Raw genomic sequence first — 23,320 nt, 5'->3', positions numbered from 1 at the left:
GTGTAAGGTACACAGTCAAGCACATTATTCCATCCTGAAGCCAAATCCGATGAGAGTAAGGTTCACTCATTCCCTCTCACCTCCCCCCTCTTCCCCTCCATTGTGAAACCTTTTCTTTTAATATATAATTTAACCCCATTTTATCTCTCCCTTTCCCTTTCTCCCAATATATTCCTCTCACCCCTTATTTTTTAGGTATCATCCCTTCATATTCAACTCACCCTGTGCCATCTATTTACTTATCTATTTCCTCCAAGTACCCTAATACTGAGAAAGGTCTCATGAGTTACAAATATCATCTTTCCATGTAGGAATGTAAACAGTTCAACTTTAATAAGTCCCTTATGACTTATCTTTTCTCTTTACCTTTTCATGCTTCTCTTGAGTCTTGTATTTGGAAGTCATATTTTTCTATTCAGCTCTGGTCTTTTTAACAAGAATGCTTGAAAGTCCTCTATTTAATTAAATATCATTTTTCCCCCAGGAAGTATTACACTCAGTGTTGCTGTTGTATAATTTCTTGATTTCTCATAAAGTCATTAGTTTCCATTTGTTCCATTCTAATTTTGAAGGAATGCCCTTCCTGTTGGCCTTCCAGGCTGTCTTGGGCTGGAGATGTTTCACTCTGTCATTTTGTCGATTCTGTAGCTCTAGAATTTGTTTGGAGTTGTTTTTTACAGGTACTTGGAAGGATTTGGGGGCAACATCAAGCAAGTCCGTGCTTTTACTCTGCCATCTTGGCTCTGCCTTCTATACAGTCTTCATCCCAAATGACAATGCAATGAAGGCTTTGTTCTGGGTCTTCTAATATAATTTTATAAATACCAGGTGGATCTTTTTATAGTATTGGCCCACCTTCTCTCTTGATCATCCCTGTTTTTTATGGCATCTTTCCATCACCAAAAAACAAACAAAAAAACCACTCCGATAAGCACCGACTCTCTCACTAACTGGGGGTCATAGGAATTTTGACAAGGTGTGATAGTAATGGCAATTAAAGATTCCCCTGTATTGGCCAAGAACCTGTGGTAGCTGCAAACCCTGAGGACGCTTGGGGTGTTTGCTGCTACACAAGGACTTAAAAATCATGGTGCCAGTGGTAGAGTTGGAAGGAACTTTAGAGATACCTTGTTAAAAAGCTTCAGATTATGAGTGAAGAAACTAAAACCTAGAAAGATTAAAGTGGCTTGTTTAAGGTAACAGAGGTGGTAAGTATTCACCAATTGACAATGGTGTGTCAATTTGGTAGACTGGGATTCAAAGCAATCACATCCTGAAATTCTGAAGTTGCAATCTTTTCATTACAATGACTGAGCTTCATTCTGTGTGCTGGAAGCAGAAGATTCTGTTTCTTAAGTCAGGCTCTACTATTTGCTTTCTAATGTGACCCTAAGCAAGTTACTTAACCTCTTAAGAGTTTTTTTTTTTCCTTAAGTGTAAAATAATGAGAGTAGTACACTAGCTGATCTACATGGTTCTCTGCTGGCTCTAAATCCTATGATACTTTTTTACAGCAAATAAATCCCCATTAGTAAAGGACTATGTTCTCCCAGTGATCTAATATTATAAACACAAATTCTGAAAAGGATTAAGCCCAGTTCTCTATCCATCAAGGCACACTGCCTCTAAGAAATCAGGGATAGTGTACTGGGATTCATTGGTTGGATAACTCCAGGAAACCCCCACTCTTTACCTATACATCCTTAGCAGCTTGAGGGCTGTCTTTTTATTATTTTTATTCCCAGAGCTTAGAATAGTGATTGGTATATAGAAGTCGCTAAATACATGTTTGTTGGATTAAATCGGTTTGGAAAATCCGCAGATGAAGAATCACCTGTACTAATATACCAATATATGGACCTTCTCTGAAATGTCTAGTCTCAAAGAGCTGTCTGGAGCATTAAGGTTACACAGGTGGAACTTGAACTCGTGTCTTCTTGGCAGTTAGGCTTGTTCTACCATCCCTGGCTGCCTTCACAAAATACAATATAAAAAGAATAGTTATGAGACAAACGTTTTGGGATAGTGCTATCAGTAGGTAGACTAGAGCTGAACAATTCCCAAGTATTTATTGTGTAGCTAAGACGACGCTTAATTTGAAGTCAGTGATCTTTTAGTTCGAATCCTACCTATTCCAATTTACCTGAAAATGTGAAGTCTTTTGACCTTTCTGGCCTTCTGCAAAATGAGAGGACTGGCCTACCCGACCCCTAAAGCGCGCAGCTCTGAATCTATCACTGTATGATCTACTCTGAGCTCAGCTCATTTCTATGTGTCGGATATCTCCACGGGGGATACAACAGAAAAAGTCTTTGCCCTGCTTTACAACCCGACAGCTTGGTGGCTGGAAAAGAAATGAACATCACACCCCGTGGAAGGGTAGGTGACACCGCGGGAGCAATGCACGGGCGCTGGGCAAGTCTGGTGCCAGGCCTCACGGTTCGGGCAGGGCAGGTCAGTCTGGAGGTAACACACGCGGCTTGGGGGTGACTCCGGCACAAGCCTGGAATTCTCCGTGCGCCAGCACGCCCCAGCCACCTCCAGGCACCGTGCTACTTCCTCCTTTCTTCTAGGTAAGTTTCCTTCCTACTCCCTCCGTCTTCCGCCCTGGGAGGAGCCAACCTCGGGACCGCCTTTCGGCAGCCGGGCTTCCGAAGTCTATAATGGAGATGCCTGACTTAAAACAACCGCGGCGTATTTCATTTTCGGGTTATTTCTTTCGGTACAGACCCAATCAGGGTCATAAAAGCAGAAGGCTAGGTTCCCCGAGTGGCCTCTGCCTCGGGGGTAGTTGAGAACCTGAATATTTTGGAGTCGTTTGTCAGGCAGCCTTGTAGGCAGCCTCTAGGAGGGAAACCCCAGGTCCTCAGACGACAGTGGAGGAGGACGTGGAACTCCGCACTGAGAGGAAAGGAGGCCGCGGCTTTGGCTGCGGACGCTGCTGAAGAATTGAGCGGGAGGAGCGATCCAAGCACCGCCGAGAGGCTCCCTAAAGTCCAGCCACGGCCTCACTATGTGAGTGATGTGAGGAGCTGACCCGACCCGACCCATTCCCCTCTCTGAGAGTGTTGGAGCCCTTTCCCCCGCCATCCTCCTCTAACGCCGTTTGCTCTCTTTGCTCTGCAGGTCGAAAGTTTCCTTTAAGATCACGCTGACCTCGGACCCGCGGCTGCCGTACAAAGTGTGAGTGACGTAGCCGCCGGGCTGGGGGCGGTGCGACCCTTCTCCTCCCTCCATCTCCCTCCCCTCCCCTCTTAAGCTGATAATGGGGCGGAGTTGGGGGTGTGGCGTAGTGACTCTCTCCTTACCCTCCAGTATAAATACAGATGTTGATGATGGGGATCACCCGTTTAAGTCTCCGAGGGGCTATCTCAGAATATAAGTAGTCCAGCTCCGCTCATTTTACCAGGAAGAAAACTAATCCCTAGGAAAGTTGTCTTACTTAACAAACAAGCATTTATTAAGCACCTACTTTGTGCTAGGCACGGGGAGTATGATGACAGAAATGAAACGGCCATTAAGAATCCCACTTGGGGGGAGGGGGTGTGCTTCATGAGCTAGCACTCTTTCCAACTCTTTCCATTGATGCTAAGAAGACTCCTCCAAGTAGCTTTCTCAAAGGGGGCTGCAAAGATAGGTTTCAGGACAGTTCTTTAGAGAGTGATTTTTGCCATGACTTGGAAACATAATAGCTGTTTGACCATGGGCAAGTCACTTGAGCTCTCAGACCAATGAGTTGCCTATTTGCATTGATGGAGAGAGTTTCCACTTACCTAACTCCAGTGAAACCACAGCTCTGAACCATATGCTAGAAGACCCTGGATATACAAAGATTGTTGTTCATCCTAGCTTTTGGAAGAGGTACCATGACATCAGAAGGGTGATGTCTTAATTTGCAAGTGGCAGGGCTGTGCAAAGTCATCAGCTTCATTCTCTCCTCCAAAAGTCATTGGAGTCCAGTGGCAAGACATAAGTCAGGACGACTGGTAGTGACCCTGATATACAAAGAAAAAGAATTAAAAGCCATTGTTGTCTTCAAGGAGTTTACATTCTCCCCACACCACCACGCTATAAGTGTTTGGGGGCTCTAATCTTTAGCCTTATTTTTGACCCTTTTTTGCCCTTCACCTAGTAAAACTAGTTGGATGTCAAGCATTGTTTCTTCTATCTCAGATGTGGATCAAATTTTGATTCTCTTCTCCATTGATACAGTGCCCTAGGGTAATCTGTCATTTCTTCTTCTGGACTGTTAGAAGAACTTTATAATTGGTCTTCCTGCTTCCAGTCTGCTTTCTCCTGTCCCAGTCGAATGTTAACCCCTTCAGATCATAGATTACTTTTTACTTTTTTTTAATATGGTCTAAGCATCTATCACAGTGCTTTGCACATAGTAAGTACTTAGGAATGTTTATTAAATTGAATTGGTTCCATCTTCTATATTGCTACCTGAGTAATCTTCTTGATGAACTCCTATGGTCTTGTCATTCCAATTCCCAGTGGCCTAGTGACATAAAGCAACTTTTCTTCTTGTCTCTTTTTTTTCTTGTCCCGTTTTTTTCCCATTTCTCATCCCTGCCAATCTTCATCTGTTCAAGTGACTCCTTTATGTCAAAGCCAAAATAAATATTCTCCATTCATCTTTCCCTCCTTAAGTTTCTCATAACACTTTACCTAGCTATCTTTTGTTCCTATCAAATTCTGCTTTGTTTCATATATATTTTTATTCTGCATGGAATTTTTGTTCTCATCCATTAGACTGTAAGCTCTTTGAAATGAGGGATTGTGCTGTTTTTCATCTTTGTATTCCTATCACCTGTTAGTACCTACCATATGGTAGGTGCTTAATAAATATTTGTTGAATTTAAAGGTCCTCTTCCATAAAGGGAAGCAAAGGATACTTTTAAGCCATGCCTCATTCACCTAAGATAGTTTTTGTTGGACCACATAGTATGGTTTCATGGGAAAAACACTTAGTTTTTATATGAGAAAACCCAGATTTTTGTATGCTCGTTGACTAGCTGGGAAACCTTGAACAAATCACAAAGTTTCTGAACTTCAGTTTGCTAATTATGTATATTTCATTGAAAGCAGGGTCTTTATCTTTTTCATATTTCCAGGGCCTAGCTTAATAGTAGATACTTAATAAATGTCAGGTTGAATTATATAGAGACATACTGGAAACCCTCGAAGATTTACCAAGTTTCTTATTATATAGAAGTGATTTATCAGTATATTAGGTTCCAAAATGTAGTTTCCTGAAATCATCCATTAGTTACATTGTGTTTTATTAAAATATTATATGGTACTATTGATTGCATTAAGCATATTATAATGTCAGATTTGAAAATGGTATTGTCAGTTAATCATCACTAAAGATGGAATTCTACCAATCCATCTATATTTTCTCATCTGGTACACTTGCATTTTTGAGCTTCCTGGCAGAAGGTAGGAATAGAGTTATTCATTATCAAACAAAACATTCCCTAGTTGATGGGCATCCCCTCAATTTCCAAATCTTTGCTATCACAAAAAAAAAGCTGCTATAATTTTATATATATCCTTTTCCTTTTTCTTTCATCTCTTTGGGGTACAGACTTACTAGTGGTTGGGTCAATGGATGTGTACAGTTTTATAACCCTTTGAGCATAATTCAAAATTTTTATCCAAAATGGTGAGAAGAGTTCACAATTCCAACAACCATGCATCTGTGCCTGTTTTTCCACATCCCTTATAACATTTGTCAATTTTTTTTCTGTTGTTAGCCAATCTGATAGGTGTGAGGTGATCCCTCAGAGTTGTTTTAATTTGTATTTCTCTAATAGTGATTTAGAATATTTTTCCTATGACTTGATAGCTTTGATTTTTTTTTTCTTCTGAAAACTTCCTGTTCATATCCTTTGACCATTCATCATTTGGGGAATGACTCTCATTTGTATAAATTTGGCTCAGTTCCTTATGTAATGGATAAATGAGTACTTTATCAGAGAAACTTGCTGATTTTTTTTTCCCTGTGTCCTGCTTTCCTTCCAATTTGACAGCATTTGTTTTATTTGCAAGATAACTTTTAAATTTCATGTAATCAAAATTGTCTATTTTGTGTCCTGCTCCTGCCCCCGTGATTTCTCTGTCTTATTTGGTCATAAACTCTTCCCTTATACTTAAATCCATAAAATTTTCCATGCTCCTCTAATTTACTTATATCACCCCTTGTTTCTAAATCTTGTACCCATTTTGACCTTATCTTGGTAAATATTGTGAGATGTTGGTCTATGCCTGGTTTCTACCATACTACTACCAGTTTTTTCCTAGCAATTTTTATTGAATAGTGAGTTCTTGACCCAAAAGCTTGGATCTTTGGGTTTATCAAACACTAGATTATTATGGTTATTTACTTGTGTTTATTGTGTACCCATTCTCTTCCACTGATCAATCACATTATTTCTTATCTAGTAGCAGATTGTTTTGATGATTACTGCTTTGTAATATAGTATGGCACTAGTAGGTTGCCTTTACATTTTTTTTCATTGATTTCGTTAATGTTCTTGACCTTTTGTTCTTCCAGATGAATTTTGTTTTTTTATTTTTTTCTAGCTCTATAAAATAATCCTTTGGTAGTTGGAATGGTATGGCTCTGAATAAGTAAATTAAGTTAGAATTATAAAGTAAATTGGTTAGAATTATCATTTTTATTATATTGGCTTGGCCTGCTCATGAGCAGTTAATATTTCTCTGTTTAGATCTTTGTGCAAAAATGTGTAATTATGAGGAATTTGTGTAATTATGTTCTTATAGTTCCTGTGAGTGTCTTGGCAGATAGGCTCCCAACTATTTTATACTGTCTACAATTATTTAAAATGTGATTTCACTATCTTTTCCTGCTGGATTTTATTGATAATATATGCTTATGATTTATGTGAATTTACTTTGTATCCTGCAACTTTGCTAAAGTTAATTGTTTAAGATTTTCAGTGTATTCTGTACAGTTCTTTATCAATTTATTTTTCTTGTCTTACTACTTTAATTAGTATTTCTAGTATAGTATTGAATATTAATGTTGATAATGGACAGCCTTGCTTCACCCTTGATCTTATTATTAGGAAAGTTTCTACTTTATCCCCATTACAGATAATGCTAGCTCTTGGTTTTTGATAGATACTACTTATTCATTTAAGAAAAAATTCATTTATTCCCATGCTATCTAGTGTTTTAAATAGGTATAGATTTTGTATTTTGGCTAAAGCTTTTTGTTTATTTGGAAGGTAGGGCAATTGGGGTTAAGGGACTCTCCAAGGTCAGATGACTAGTTTTGTGATTTGAACTCAGGTCCTCCTGACTCCAGGTCCAGTGCACTATTCACTGTGCGACCTAGCCACCCCTGTCTAAAGCTTTTTTTGCATATCTTGATATAATGATATGATTTTTGTTGTTTTTCTAGCACTTAATTTTAATTTATTCTCATCTACTGGCTCATTCTTTACTGTCCACAAATATGCTTCGTGTCTCTCCCATTATGGAAAAACCTTCACTTGATCCTTCAGTCCTTGGTAATAGTCTTCCCAATTCCCTTCTGCCTTTTGTGACTAAATTCCTTGAAAATGCCATCTACAGTAGGTGCCCCCACTTTTGCTTCTCTCACTCTCTTCTTAACCACTTACAATTTAGCTTCCAACTTTATCATTCTATTGAAATTGCTCCCTCCAAGGTTACCAAAGATCTCATAATTGTCAAATATAGTGGCCTTTTCTTTATCTTCATTCTCCTTGAACTCTACAGCCTTTGACTTTGTTGATCACTCTCTCCTCCTGAATATTCTCTCCTCTGTAAGTTTTCAGGGCCCCACTCCTTCTTCTTCTACTTGTTTGATCATTCGTTCTCAGTTTCCTTTGTTGGATCCTTCTATAGATCACACCCACTAACAATAGCTATCCTCAGTGTTCTGTTCTAGGCCCACTTCTCTTTTCCCTCTGTACTACTTCACTTGGTGATCTCAGCTTCCATAAATTTAATTTCCATCTCTAGTCTGATGATTCTCAAATTTACCTGTCCTGCCCCAGACCTCTCTGCTGACATCCAGTCTTGCATCTCCAACTGTCTTTCTGACATCTCAAACTAGATATCCAGTAGACATCTTAAATATGTTCAAACTGGGTAGCACAATGAGTAAGAACACTGGCTCCAGTGTCAGGATGACCTGGGGATCGAATCCGGGCTCAGACACTTAGCACCCACCCAGAAACACCTGGCCGTGTAACCTTGAGCAAGTTACTTAACCCCGATTGCTTAAAAAAAAAAAGATGTTCAAACTGAAATCATATCTTTCTCCTAAGCCCTTCCCATTAACGCCACCTTTCCTATTCCCATAGAGGACAACACCATTGTCCCAGTACTTCAGACTTGAACCATAGAGGTTATCAGCTTCTTACCATCTCTCACTGCCCCTCCCAAATCCAGTCGGTTGCCAAGTACTGTCAATTTTACTTCAACATCTCTCAAATAAATCCCCTTTCCTCTTTTGATAGTCATCACTCTGGTGCAGGCCTTCATTACTTCATACCTATACTATTGCAATAGCATACTTGTAGGTCTGCTTACCTCAAGTCGCACCCTACTCCAATCCATATTCCATTTAGCAACTAAAGTGATTTTGCTTAAGTACAGTTACAACCATGTTACTTCCTACTAAATAAACTCCTTTGACTGCCTGTTGCCTCCAGGATCATATACAAAGTCCTCTGCATGATATTCAAAGAGTTTTTTAGTAATCTAACTCCTTCCTATTTTTCTAGTGTTCTTATACCTCACACTCCCTTCCACATACTTCATCACAGTTTCACAGATTAATATTTTCATCTGAAATCAGTAACATTTTATAATAGAACATCTCATTTTTAAATAAAATGACAAATATTGATTCATTGAGACAATTGATTTTGACAACTTAGGTCTTTTAAATTTGTCTATGCCCTTTACCTTTTGTCACTGTTAATCTCCTAGATACTTCCTCTGTGGTTTCCCTGACTCTAGCCTCTTGTTTTTGTTTTTCTACTTGTCTGATTACTTTTCTCTTTCCTTTGCAGAATCCTGTCTTCTACTTGGTGTACCTTAAGTCTATCCTTAGCCCTCTGAGTACATTGTCTCTTTTAATTCATACCTATCTCTACTCACAAGTCCTCTACTCTAATTTAAACCATTGTCATCTTTAACTAGTTCAGGAATTGGCAAGCTACTGCTTAAAGGCCAAATTTGACCCGCCTGCCTGTTTTTGTGTGGCATTGCAAGCTAATAAAGTTTTTTTTGTGTATTTTTAAATGAAATTTTATTGGGACACAGTCATGTTTATTCTTTTGCATATTTTCTAGATACTTTCATGCTACAAAGACAGAATTGAGTAATCTGGTAGATAGTTAACAATCACTGATAAAATAATCCAAGCTTTATAATTTATTAGCAAAACAGGAATAATAAATAGGTCAGTGGACTCCCCAGCCAGTCCAAAGCCCCTGAATGCAGAGACAGAATTTTAGGTATGAAAGCCAATTAACTACATAAGACCAGTTAATTAAAAGAAAACAATCATTATACAAACTAGGATACAAAATCAGGTAATCTGACATCTAATTAGAGAAAAGATTAGGGACTTTCCAGGTTGGGAGGAGGAGAGTAAAGAGGTACAATTCCCTGAAATCATAAAAAGAAGTTTGCCACTCTCCTCAAATATTTATATTCAGTTAAAGGAATAAGAAAATAATAACTGATTGAACAATACAGGGCCAGTTTTCAGATAAGATTTAAGGGTTGCTTGAGATCTATAATTATGAGAAAACTCCTTGTATCAATCTCCACATTTAACTAGGTTGCTGATTACTATAACCTAAGTCCTTAGTTAAGGGTCACTAAGTAACAGGTAGAGGTGGTCCAGCTCCCCAGCCATGCAGGGCTAGGTTCAAACAATATAATAAAGTTTTCTCACAGTTCCCATAATTGAATAAAGTTGGACTAGACCCATAATTGAATAGAAAAGGAACTGAACTAGTTCCAGAATTGAGTAATAAGATTGAGTCAGTGTGGTTCACTCAATTCCTTAATTCCCTCAGCATTTGCAATAGAGCCCATCTGTGGTTCTCTCATTCTTTCTCACTGCTGCTCAATGTGCTACAAATTGAAATGACACAACTCTAACTCAACAGCATTTTCAGTGCCACATATCACCATATTGCAACATTGTGTTTTTTATTAGCAGTACATACTCATTGTGTTGAAACAAGAAAAGAAGAAAAAAAAGCTTTATTATATTTTTTTCAGTTCAAGGCTGAGACTTAAATTTTTCTGGAGAAGAACTACCCTCAACCCCTGTTAGCAAATACTTAATAGCTTTGGAAATTAGCTTTACTGAGGATTTAATAATGTTTCTTAATGAATAAGCCTAAAATTACAAGACAAAATAGCACTTAACTATGAAAATTATACTGCAGTAAAGTCAATTACACAACAATTAACATTATTTGAATCACAAATAACATCAGCCTACTTTACACACTTCCTTTGCTGCTGAAAGTTAAAATAAGAAGGAACATCTCTCTTCCCACACAGATTTACAGAGTATATGTTTTCTGAACTTAAGATACAGTTCAAGGAAAATTGTTCAGATCTCAGTGCAAGTGCAGAAGAAATTTCCATATTTCAAAAATTCATTTAACTATGCAATTGAAAAGCTTCCATCTAGCCTTCAGTTGGAAGTAATTAATCTGCCATGTAATGGCATGCTACAAGTGAATCTAATCGAATTCTTTTTTTGTTTGTTTGTTTGTTTTAAGCAATTGGGGTTAAGTAACTTGCTCAAGGTTACAGGGCCAGGTGTTTCTGGGTGGGTGGTAAGTGTCTGAGCCTGGATTCAATCCCAGGTCATCCCGACTCTGGGGCGGGTGCTCTTACTCACTGTGCTACCTGGCCGCCCCATGCAATTGATTTTGATAACAGGGAATATTAACTTTGGGTCCCAGTGAAGCACAGTTTTATTCCTCCAAAAAGAAATCCTTTTTTTTTTTCATTAGAAGGCTTGTGTTATTATAAAAATCATACTTTATTATTATTGTTGTTATTCATCAAGAAAAGATTGTGGAAATTTGTTTTCTCTCTGGTTAAGTACCAATGTATTATCCTTGATTTTGTCTCTTGTCCTACAACACCTAAAATGTTTACTATCTGGCCCTTTACAAAAAAGTTTGCTGCCCTTTGACCTAGATTATTGTACAAGCTTCCTAATTCTTTTCCCTCCTTAATAGTCTATGCCCCATCAAGTCTGCCCTTCACTTAGCTGCCAAAATAATCTTCCTAAGGACAGGTCTTAGGAATTGATCATGGAATTTAATCTGATTAAAAATTTATCAGTGACTGTTGGTGGAACAATTGGTCCATCCATTCTAGAGAGTCCTTTGGAATTATGCCAAGAAAGTGATTATAATACTCTTTGACCCAGAGATTCCACAGGTAGACATGTACCCTGAGGAACCCAGTGACACAAAGAAATGTCCACTTATATGAACATATTTATAGATCCACTTTTTCTAAGAACTGGAAACAAAGTAGATAGACATCCATCCTTTGGGACATGATTAAATAAGTGTTTGTATATTAATATGATGGAATAGCATGTACTATAAGAAATAAATACAGAGAAACATAGGAAGACATGTATACTAATACAAAGTGAAGTAAGTAGAACCAAGAAAATAATATATTCAATGACTACAACATTGTAAATAGAAAGAACAAAAGCAGTGCTGAAAGTGGATTCAGTATAAAGATATAGTGCCCAAGCCTGGTCATGAATAAGAGATATGAGAAGATACCCATTCCAGCTTGTCACTAGAAGTAGGGCAGTATGCATATTGAATACTGCATATAATGTTAGACTTTTTCAATATATTGGTTGCTTTTGTCACCAAAACAGTTTTAGGATATTCAGCAAGTCAAACAGTTAGGTAGGCCCAGGTTGGAATCTAAGACTCCATTCCTGACCATTGAACTGGCCTTGAAAAAGGAAGCTTCTAACTTGTAAGCATTTTGTATTCCAAATTGCTTGGGAGCTAAATATTTGATGGCTGTGTGTGTGTGTGTGTGTGTGTGTGTGTGTTTGCATTCTTACAGATTTCTTTCTCCTTTCTAAATTCTCCCTTAAACTCCCCTTCCCCCCCGCACCCCGTCCCCCCTACACTTGAAACAAAACAGCTTTTCCCTTGTAGCAGATAAGTCAAGCAGAACAAATCCGCACAGATTATGTACAAAAATATGTATCTCAATCTATTTCTTAAGCCCTATACTTCTCTTGTCAGGCAGTAGATACTAAAAAATAAATTAGTACAATATATACTGTTTTAATTATTGAACATTTTATAAATTGTATTATCTGGGTCTGCAAATGTCATTTCCCTACAGTGGGAAGAGCTATTTTCTAAGTTAGTAGGATCTTTCCATTACTGTGGAAAACAGTAAAGGCCCTAATATCATTATGTATGATTACATATAGTACTTTATTTTAAAATTTTAACATAATAATTTTTTAAAACTATTACTGAAATAAGACTCATTAAAAAAGGTCTGTTGGATTATTATCATTCTGCTAATAACAAATATGAAAACTCTGTAAAAAAACTTCAGCTTTATCAAGTCAGAATCTGAAATTTTGGAAAACCTTAGCACAATTATAAATAGAAATGACAACGTATATTAGAATGCCCTTTTTAAAAAAAATGTGTTTTAAGAAATAGTGAAAAGGATAGATTCAGAGAAACATGGGAAGATTTCTGTAACCTGAATCAAAGTGAAATTAGTAGAACCAAAAAAGTTCATACAAAAATTTCAACATTATTAAAGAAAAACAACTTCAAAACACTTAAGAACTGCGATCAATTTAGTGATCAGCCATTACTCCGGAAGAATGAAGATGAAGCATGTTATGTGTGATAGAAAGGTGGGGGACTAGAGGACCAGTTTGAGGTAGACATTTTTGGATATAGTCAATGTGTAGTTTTGCTTAGCTGTGCATGTTTTTTTTGGGGGGGGGGTAGAGGTGTTCCTTCCCCCCCCCTCCAATTTGGGAAGGAGAAGGAGAATTCAGCAGGAATAACAGGAAAGAACAAAGGAAGGAAGGAAAGGAAAAAAGGTCATTGTAGTATTTTTTAAAATGAACAGAACAGAACTGAAAAACTTTTACCTTCTTTATTTTTTGTAATAAGAGATTATTGGAGGTAGAGGGTAAATAAGCAGAACACATAGGGAAATACATGTAATATAAAAATAAAAACTATCAACAAAATTTCATTTTAAAAAACCTTCAATGGATCCCAGTCATCTCTAGGAAAAAAAATGCAAACTGAAGATTGGCATTTAAGACATCCAAGACCTGACTCTGACCAATCTTTTTGGTTTAAGCTTGAGTGTTATTATTCCTCTTTAAGTATTCTTCATTCTAGCCAAACTGACCTAGGATCTGTTCACTGGCATCTGTGTGTTATCTGCCATCTCTGCTTACATGCACAGGCCTTGCCCCAATCCTGCAGTGTTCATCCTCCTCTCAGATCCTTCTCAGATCAAGGGCTGCTCCTGTGGAAGCCTTTCCTGATCCGCTCAAGATAGTAGTGCATTCTGTCTCCTAGTATTAGAAAACTTCAATCTTTCCTTTGCTCTTTTTCTCTCCCTGCTCCTTTTAGGAGACGTTTGTTTGTTTGTTTTCATTGCATCCATAGCACCTAGCCCCTGTTTAATAAGTATTTGAAGAATTGGATAATTTTTTGAATTATTCATTAAGCATATAAGGTTTCATTGTGTATTCATAACATTATCCATTTAACAGTAATACTAATCTAATGCAGATAAAATATTACTTAAAAGATACCTTGATGTTTAATTTAATAAGTCAAAGCTATTACCAAATTCTCTTGTGCAAAAGCAACTTGAAACTCAGGGTGCCAGAAATTTCCTTTTACCAGTTCAGAGTTTAGAAATAGAGCCTTGGGTTCTAAGCTGTACCTAAAATGCTAGTACCTGATTGCTTGATTAATTGAATGTTCTTAAAAAAAAAGTGCATTTAACAATTTGAAACCTAATACTAGACCCAGTTTTGCGGGTTTATTTTTTCAGATATGTTTTATCACTGACTAACCCTTAGTGTTTTTTGAGTAGATTTGTCTGTTGCAACAATAGAGAAGTGAGGAACATTAGTGGCCAAGGGCCAATGTAAGGCATGATTTATTCAAAGTGAAAGAATATTGAGGTCAGGTTGGAGTATTGGTGATCATCATTCAGCAGAACTCCCTGACAATTCCATCTGAGTATACCATTAACAGCTGAATTGAACTGTGTCCTTTTTCCTAATCTGTTGCTCTTTCCTTGCAGACTCAGTGTTCCTGAAAATACTCCATTCACAGCAGTCTTAAAGTTTGCTGCAGAAGAAGTAAGTATAAAATCATCGTTAGTAAGCATAGGTTATTGCCGTCATCGTATAAATGAGGTAATAAAGTGACCAGTCGTGGAAAGAGCACTAGATTAGAGATAAGGATGTATGGGTTCTAGTCCATGCTCTGCCTAACTAGTAGTTTAACCATGAACAGTCACTTTACCTCTTTTAAGTCTGTTTACTCATTTGTCAGATGGCAGTCTTTTAAGATTCCTTTCAGCTCCAAAATTATGTAATTATCAAAGACCATGATTATTAATGAAAACTTACTTTGAAATTGGGAAAGAGGTCACTTTAAATACTTTATTTTTAAAAATTCATATCTGTCTTTTTGAGGTGATATCCTGGCCAAAGAACTAATACTTGTTAATATCCTAGCAGAGAAATATGAATAATATATTCATGAATTGTTTTAACAAGATGGTCTACCCAAATTAGAGTTATTTCTAAATATGTACTTCAGTTTTAAAATATGGCTCAGCCATTACTTTATTTTCTTACCTGATGTAGGAATAAAGTCTTGACAATAGTCTAAGAACCGTAATTCATTTTAAATTGTTAATTTTATACTGAGGATATTAGCTAGTTTTAACATGTTTTCAGTAGTAAACAAGAGAATTCCAAATTCAATTTGGAATAAATGGACATCTAATTTTTTCAAACTTTGAAGAAAAAATAGCTATAATTTAATACCTTGAGGACAGAGATCATTTTAAGTTTGTCTTTGTATTCTCAGCACCTCGCATAGTTTCTTGTACATAATTGGTGCTTAGTAAATGTTTGTTGAGTTAAATTGTATTATATGATGTGGCCTTTGCAGTTTCTTCAGTTTGAGGTGATTGGTGATTGTCATTGGTGGTTAGCTTATAGAATATTTACATTTTGGCATATCAGGTCTGTTGTCTCTCTTGAAGATAACATGGCTAGCTGGCATAGGGGATAGATTGCTATTTTTTTTTTTAAAGCAATCAGGGTTAAGTAACTTGCTCAAGGTTACATGGCCAGTTATTTCTGGGTGTGGTGCTGAGTGTCTGAGCCCAGGATTCGATCTCTAGGTCATCCCAACACTGGAGCCAGTGCTCTTACTCGCTGAGCCACCTGGCCTCCCCTAAGCAATTGGGGTTAAGTAACTTGCTCAAGGTAACACGGCCAGGTGTTTCTGGGTGGGTGCTAAATGTCTGAGCCCGGGATTCGATCTCCAGGTCGTCCTGACACTGGAGCCGGTGCTCTTACTCGCTGTGCTACCTGGCCGCCCAGATTGCTATTCTTTAAGTCAAGAAGACCTGAGTTTTATACTGCATCATACACTTAATAGATATGTAACCCAGGGAAAGTCACTTGAACTCAGCCTCAATTTCTTCATTTGTAAAACAGGAATAATAAAAGCACCTTCCTCGCAGAGTTGTTGTGAACATTAAATAAAATAATATTGGTAAAACATTTTGAAAAACTTAAAAGTGATATGTAAGTGTTAGCTTATAGATAACCCATATTGTATAGCTCATGTACCTGTAGTAGAAGATGTTATTATATATGTGAGATTCTTTCACTAATTGAAGAACAGCAATAAAGCCCAATAAAACTAATTTCCTCAGCAAATTAAGAGCAGTGTTAGACACTGGAAAATTCAAAACACTACCATATCAGACCAGATAGTGAAGACTGCTCATGAAGGTAAATGACATCAGAGTAAATGAAATGACCTTGTAGAATGGGATGTATCAAGTGCCTGAAGCTTATGATATGGGCAAAAAGTAGGTTCAGTGTCAGTGAGATTGGGGGGGGGGGAGAAGGGGAAGAACTAGAAGGTTGTAGTCAAAGTAGAACTTAAGATTTCTAGATGTTGGAGGTAATGTACTTAATTCCCATAAATAATGAAGCCTGATGTATAATGGTGTCAATCCATGTAACTTCAGTGGGATGAAAGAGGTAATTCAAGTTAGTGACCTGAGGGCCAGTAAAGGATACCAGCAAAGAAGGAAATATGGAGGAATACATAGATTGTATGACTTCAGAAGATGAAAGGTCATTGAGAAATGTTGATAAGAGAAATGACCTCAAAATAACTATGGAGAGCAGAGAATATGCACAACCTTCCACATAGTGGTGTGAGTCATGGATGTTGGGATAAATGGTTTCCATTGGAGAGAATTGTGAGGAATGTGGCTTCTTTAGCACAATGGAATAAATACTTTATTGAAAAATGGGTCGTTGGGATGGGATACAACATAGACAAATTAGGTAGGAATGGACCTTGGAAGGAGTAGGGCTGATTAAAGTATAGACGGTGACTCAGGAAGAGGTGCTTTGGACACACCACAAGCACTTGGTATTTTAGAGAACATTAATAGGGATGGAACAAAAGGCAGATTGCTCCTACATACTCTATAGGTGGCACATAAATGGTAGAGTACTTTGAGAATTATTAGGATAGTTTTGTCCTCGTATTTGATTTATTGTTGAGAGTGTGTCTTCAGGTGATGACAGAAGAATTGGGACAGTGGGACAGGTAGCTAACTGATAATTTGGAGGTCTTTGTGATATCATCGTCTCAACCCCAGATGTGTTGTGACTAGTACACCCAACTTTATGAAATTTAGACTCTTGTAATGAAGTACAGAGATTCAGAGGAGCAATTGGAGAGCCAGAGAAGAGATTGTGGTGTCATTAAGTGAGACTTGAAGAAGAAAGGAAAGAAGAGGCCTGGGAAGAGGAGGAGGGAAGGAGTAGAAGAAGAAATCATTAAAATGTTCTCTATTCAGGGCGAAGTTATTACTTCAAAAGTAGTTATAGTGTTTTCTTTCAGTTTGACTATTACTGCCTTACCTCATTCCTAGAAAGAAAATAAATGGCAATGTTTGCTTTTCTCTTAATAATTATGGGACACATTCCCAAGAACTAATATCAGCTTCTCACATAGGTATGACTTAGAAAACTGTATGACCTTTGCTTAAAATGAATTTGATTTAAGAAAGTGAGACTCAGTGGGGTTACTAAGCTTCTTTTATAATCCAGGTTTTATAAACCTGAAATGACTATTGAAGTTCAGTTGAGTATTTGAGCAAATTTCTATGTAACCTCACTTACAATTTTGAAAAGGTGTTTTGCAAAAGTTAAAAGCACTTTAATTATACATCAGATCCAGAAGTACTTTTGATTTTTCCTTCTGTGTAGTATTTATTGTTAGAAACTTGAGGTTTTAAAATAAACTGTACTGTAACTAAGGAAATTGTGCAGCATAAGGAAAATAATTTTTATAGTACATTAATCTCTAACAAATAAATAGTAAGTGCAGTTTTACTTTTATTTAAAACTTGAATTTCTAAAGAAGTACATACTGTTCTGTGTAGTTGTAGTTGTTTTTACATGTATACACACAAGTTTTTCTTACAGATCAGCAGATAATAAAACTAAGACTTTCAGATGTCAGCTATCCAATAAGATTAATATTTATAGAACATGAAAAGTCCTTGGTATGTGCAAATTAAAGCATTTTCTCTATTTCTGGTTTGTATCATCAGGATTTTTTATTTCTACACTACAAATAATTGTTATCACAGATTTTAAAATTACTTAAGTTTGTAAAAATAATTTTTGCTATTTCTCTCCTTTAGTTTAAAGTTCCTGCAGCAACAAGTGCTATAATTACAAATGGTAAGAGTTCTTTTTAAAATCACATAACAGCTACAGTGAATGAGTAAGAAGAAAGAGACAAAATTTATTTAAATTGATTTTAAACATACACTCTCTTAATCTATATAAGCATTATTGTCTTATTTATCAATGTAATCACAGAATCTGAATCACAGAAGTCTAGAAAAAGGTTTAATCAGGTCTCAAGTCCTTCCATGGTTTTGGGACAGTCCAATTAATTTTTAAATACCTTGTGACCCGATTTGAAAATACTAGATTGCTGTGGGAAACCTCTATAATTGACAGGAGACCAAGTGCAGCAATAGGTATAAATATGTAATCATAATTAATTTTAGCAATTAGGTGATTACCTGAAAGATGGATATTTATATTTCTGTATTTAATATTTTCACCTTTGTTTATATACCTAGTGAAGCTGTTTTAGTAGTAAATCTACTGTAAATACTTGGAAACTTGGTCTAATCAGATACATTTCATCTGATTTTAAAAACTGTTTTACAGATGGAATAGGAATAAATCCTGCACAGACTGCTGGTAAGCGTCCAAAAATTCTACTTGAAAACACTTAGTTTTACTTTTTATTGATACCAGATATGCTTATTGACAACTGTTTTGTAACCATCTATTTTAAAACTAAATAGAAACTCTTTTACTTTTTGTCCATATTAACTTATTTCATTATGTCCATTATTACACATTTGGAATTTAGCCTTTAATCAAATTGACCTGTATATTTTAAGAGACAGAAAGGAAACATAATGGCTAAAGCATGAGATTCTACGCCAAATAAAATTCCTGTCAGATTGTTTATCACCTAAGGAGTCTAATAAATGTCAGCTTTCGTAGTAGGGGCATGATACGGTTGTGTGTTTATATTTATATATCTACCAATAGGTAGATTTAAATCTATAAAACTCATCACATATGCTCCAGTTTACGAAGAAATATAACAAATTTAATAAGTAACTTTAATAGTTATACACATTTTAAAAAATCTAGCTGTTGTGTTTGTCAAAATTTAGCATGCCTGATATTTCATAATGTCTTTGACAACAGTCATTTTAAAATAATTAACCATTATATAATGAGATGTTTAACTAGTTTAAGTTCTGTATTGTCCTGAATTTAAATGAATCTAAATTTACGATGTAAATAAAACAGAACTTTATGATTCAAGCAGAAAAATTTAAAATTTTTCATTAAATTCATTTAGCTATTATTGCTTTTAGTTTTAAGTAAATGATGTCATGAAAATGAATCATTTCATAAAATTAATAGGTCTAAACATCTAATTTTCCTTATTGTTTAGATATTTTAAAAGTTATTGGTAGAAATCAAGTCAATTCACATTTTAAACTAAGAATAGTTTATTTGTATTTATGTCTACAACAGATATAATGTATGCTGGCTGATATGGCATTAAAAATTCCATTGACAATCATTCCCTAATTGGAATATTATGAACTATTAGAAGATTCTAACTATTTACATATTTCTTATAGTTTAGGTTTATTTATTTTCCTGTTCTTCAGTTTGGTTTTTGTTGTGATGTATAAAGGATTCATGATTTAATTAATTCACATTGTTAAGTTTTTGAGTTCATTCTGTAGTTTTTTCATCCCTGCTGTTTCTGGTTTAATTTGCTAACTATGTATTAGTTGGACTATGACAGTATGGGAAGAACTAAAAAATATCTCTGGATTAAATCAGTTTTTCAATAGATCAAAATAAGAATAAGACATTTATTTCATATGATTTTTTTTAATTATGTACTGCTTCGTTAATGATCATAAAATCTTATGATTTTAGCTTCTCTTTAGCTCTTATATAGCATTAAACTTCACCTTATATGCATACCTAACTTTGTTTTTCCTTTTGTTTAGGGAATGTTTTCTTAAAGCATGGCTCAGAACTACGAATAATTCCCAGAGATCGTGTTGGGAGTTATTAATTTCTGCTGAATGGAAATTTACCATTATCTTACTGAATAAACATTGATATTTATTTTGTAATGTTGCATTTGGACTATCTACGATTTTATGTACCTGCTCCAATGAAGACACTGACCATTTACATTAAAGAAGGAATACATCTCGTGAATAAAACAGCTGCCTTAAAAAAGAAGCCAACCTCTCCTCCACTACCTCAATACATTTATGAGTTTCTATTTAGTTTTAAAATAGAAAAATGATATTACTGAGAACTAATTCTTTACCAGTAAAATAAGAAAATTAAAATTTCTTGTTTAAAATCATGTCAATCACAGATTACATTATTTATCTGAGTTACAAATCAGAATTGCTGGAGAACATAGAAAGAGGTGGATAAATGTGTATTTTACATTCAATTTAAGATAAGAATAACAGATGAATTGATTATCATGTAAATAGTTGTATTTATTATCATTTGGATTTCCTAGGTTTCAGTTGACTCTAGTATTTTATTTGGATTTGCATTTAACTCAGAAGTACCACCAACTGAACAGTATGAACTTATCTTAATTATGGAAAATGACATCTCACACCAGGTAGTCTATGTTCCTATAGAATTGGATATAGTTAGTAGTGGGAATTTAAAGTAAATATATCTGTTGCTGAATTGTATCCCTACATGAGTAAATTCTAAGAGCTCTCATGTAATTGTGATCTTTTGATGTAGATAATTCTGCATTGAAATCTGAAAGAGAATGAATACCACTGAGAAGACCTGAAATCGCACAAAACTTACAGAAGTGCCATAATCTACCCTTTAGTGTACTGAATCCAAAGTTCAAGGGGGTGGCAAGGGAAAAGGAGACAGTGTAAGGACCATGATCACTGAAAACAGAAAAATCGAGTTAAAACTGAAGTGGTAGAAAATAAAGGAGCAAGCCATACAAGAGATAAGAAGTAATATCACAGTGATGCTCAAAATCTAGAAGGAATGATATTGGGTTCCAAAAGGTTCAAAATGAAAAGAAACTAAGCAACAGAGTGGAGAAGAAAAAAGTAAATACTAGATTATGTGAACAAACAGCATAAGAGAGCCAAGTATATACTCTTAACTACTATAGAGGATAAAACATCTATGCCTTCCCAGAAACCTATAAGAAAGAAGAGATAAACCCTGAAAAGAAAAAGGAAATGGTTTAAAATAGTAAAGTGTTAACACAGAGACATAACACTTAGTATGTTGGCTCATGGACGTTGTATAAAATCAAGGCTCAGAAAAAAATCAGCTTAAATTCTTTGTTACTTTGTAGTAAAACACAGCTGGTGTGCACAGCTGTGTTTGGCAAATGCATAAATTAGCACTCCTAATCCAAGTTTTCTATGATTTGTTTTCAGTGATATCCCATGATACTCCAGTTTCTGACCTAAGGTTCATTGAAAAGGCAAAAGATTCTTATAAAAAATGCAACTTATCTAACCATGTATATTTTCTGAAGGATGTTTTTGGTCTTGTAAAGTTATACGTGACATTAGAAAGCTAGATTTGATTGATCTTAATTATGACTAAGGGACAATAAGATTCCTAGCCATCATTATGTGGTTAGCTTAGTAAAGGCAGTAAAATTAAGACAAAAAAGTGAACTATTATATTTTTTAAAGGTTTTTACCTTGAAGAATTAAACATTATCCATTAGTTACACAAACCCATACCATAAGCATTCCAGTTAATCAAGGTTATACTTTATTTTTTTTCATAAGTCAAAATATGCTTGCATTTATGTGCTGCAGAAAAAATAAAATGGTGCATTGAAATAATAGGTTTTAATTTGTTAACATTTGTGTATCAAATTCTCATTAAAGGTAAAAAATAAAAATGTTTTTTTTCCTTTAAACACATTTACATTTGTGCTTTTTAAGATTTTATTTAGAACTTTAAGTAGAATTCTTGTAATGACAGTTACCAATTTTAAAATTAAGCAAATTTAATGCTTTCAGAAAATATTGTATATCTACTTTGTGTTCTAACAAAGAGGACCCCTTTACCTGGCATCAAATTGTTTAGGGTTATTGTTGAAAAGGAAGTTATCTATTCTAAAAATAAATGTCTTTAGTATGTTGCTTTATTTTTTTTTCCATGAAAGTAGACCTTAGAGAATTGTAGAATATTAACCCACAAAAGAAATTTTGGAGATTAACCTAGGCTAAGCACCTTATTTTACAAAAAAGAAAAACAAGACCCAGAAGGGTTGATTTACTCCATGTGTTATAGCTAGTGAATTGTATGACCAAATCTAGAATCTAGGATTCCTCATTTCTAGTTCAGTAACATTTCCGTTATGTCATACAATCACCAGAACACACACACACACACACACCTGAAATTTCTGGTAACCATTTAACTTTTTGGCAGTTGTGTTACCTTTAAATTTTTTTAAATGAATGTGTTTGGCAAATGCATAAATTAGCACTCCTAAACCAAGTTTTCTATGATTTGTTTTCAGTGATATCCCATGATACTCCAGTTTCTGACCTAATGCTCATTGAAAAGGCAAAAGATTCTTATAAAAAATGGAACTTTTCTAACCATGTATATTTTCTGAAGGATGTTTTTGGTCTTGTAAAGTTATACGTGACATTAGAAAGCTAGATTTGATTGATCTTAATTATGACTAAGGGACAATAAGATTCTTAGCCATCATAATGTGGTTAGCTTAGTAAAGGCAGTAAAATTAAGACAAAAAAGTGAACTATTATATTTTTTAAAGGTTTTTACCTTGAAGAATTAAAAAAAATACATGTTTTAACTCATTTACATAGTGCTTTGAGTTTACAAGGCCCTTTGCACAAAAAAGGCTAGCCTCCATTTAACATGTAAAGACTCAGCTTAAATGATTTGCCTCAGGTAACTGATGACATTAAAAAAAAGAGAATTGAAATTGGAACCCTCTGTCATGTTCTCTGTGCTTTCTACCTCACCGTACTCTTTTTAATCCAAGGATAAAAGCACTTAAGCATATCAAGAATGACATAGGCCTCCATCCAGGCTCAACCTATACCCCAGTTTTCAATAAAACACAAACTCCTCCCCTTCCTGCCCCCATAGTCATTATGAAGCATCTGCTTTCAACTAGGTGTTAGGTCTATTAAGATTGTTTTTTTTTTTTTTTAATGGTAATCTACCTAAGTAACTGACCTGAAAGAACAAGAATTTCCTCAGGCCTGGATGGTTTTGATTTAAGAGATTTATCTTTGATACTTAAAAAAAAAAAAGTCTGGAATT

The 23,320-nt window shown here is 35.5% G+C and overlaps 1 protein-coding gene across 1 annotated transcript; it reads left to right on the top strand.

Annotated features, from left to right (window-relative positions):
- Positions 1-2,827: 2,827 nt before the first annotated feature.
- On the top strand, positions 2,828-21,932 carry UFM1 (ubiquitin fold modifier 1). Its single transcript, XM_069064633.1, has 6 exons — positions 2,828-3,015; positions 3,127-3,183; positions 14,395-14,452; positions 18,070-18,109; positions 18,611-18,643; positions 19,993-21,932. Coding segments are annotated over exons 1-6 (258 nt in total). The 5' UTR covers positions 2,828-3,013; the 3' UTR covers positions 20,061-21,932.
- Positions 21,933-23,320: the final 1,388 nt, after the last annotated feature.

The sequence above is a fragment of the Petaurus breviceps genome, unplaced genomic scaffold (assembly GCF_028583685.1).
Source record: "Petaurus breviceps papuanus isolate PSGF00001 unplaced genomic scaffold, PetGlider_PUasm1.0 90639, whole genome shotgun sequence".
NCBI lineage: Eukaryota > Metazoa > Chordata > Mammalia > Diprotodontia > Petauridae > Petaurus > Petaurus breviceps.
The sequence above is the reverse complement of the archived record's forward strand: the minus strand, read 5'-3'. Positions and strand labels throughout refer to the sequence as shown.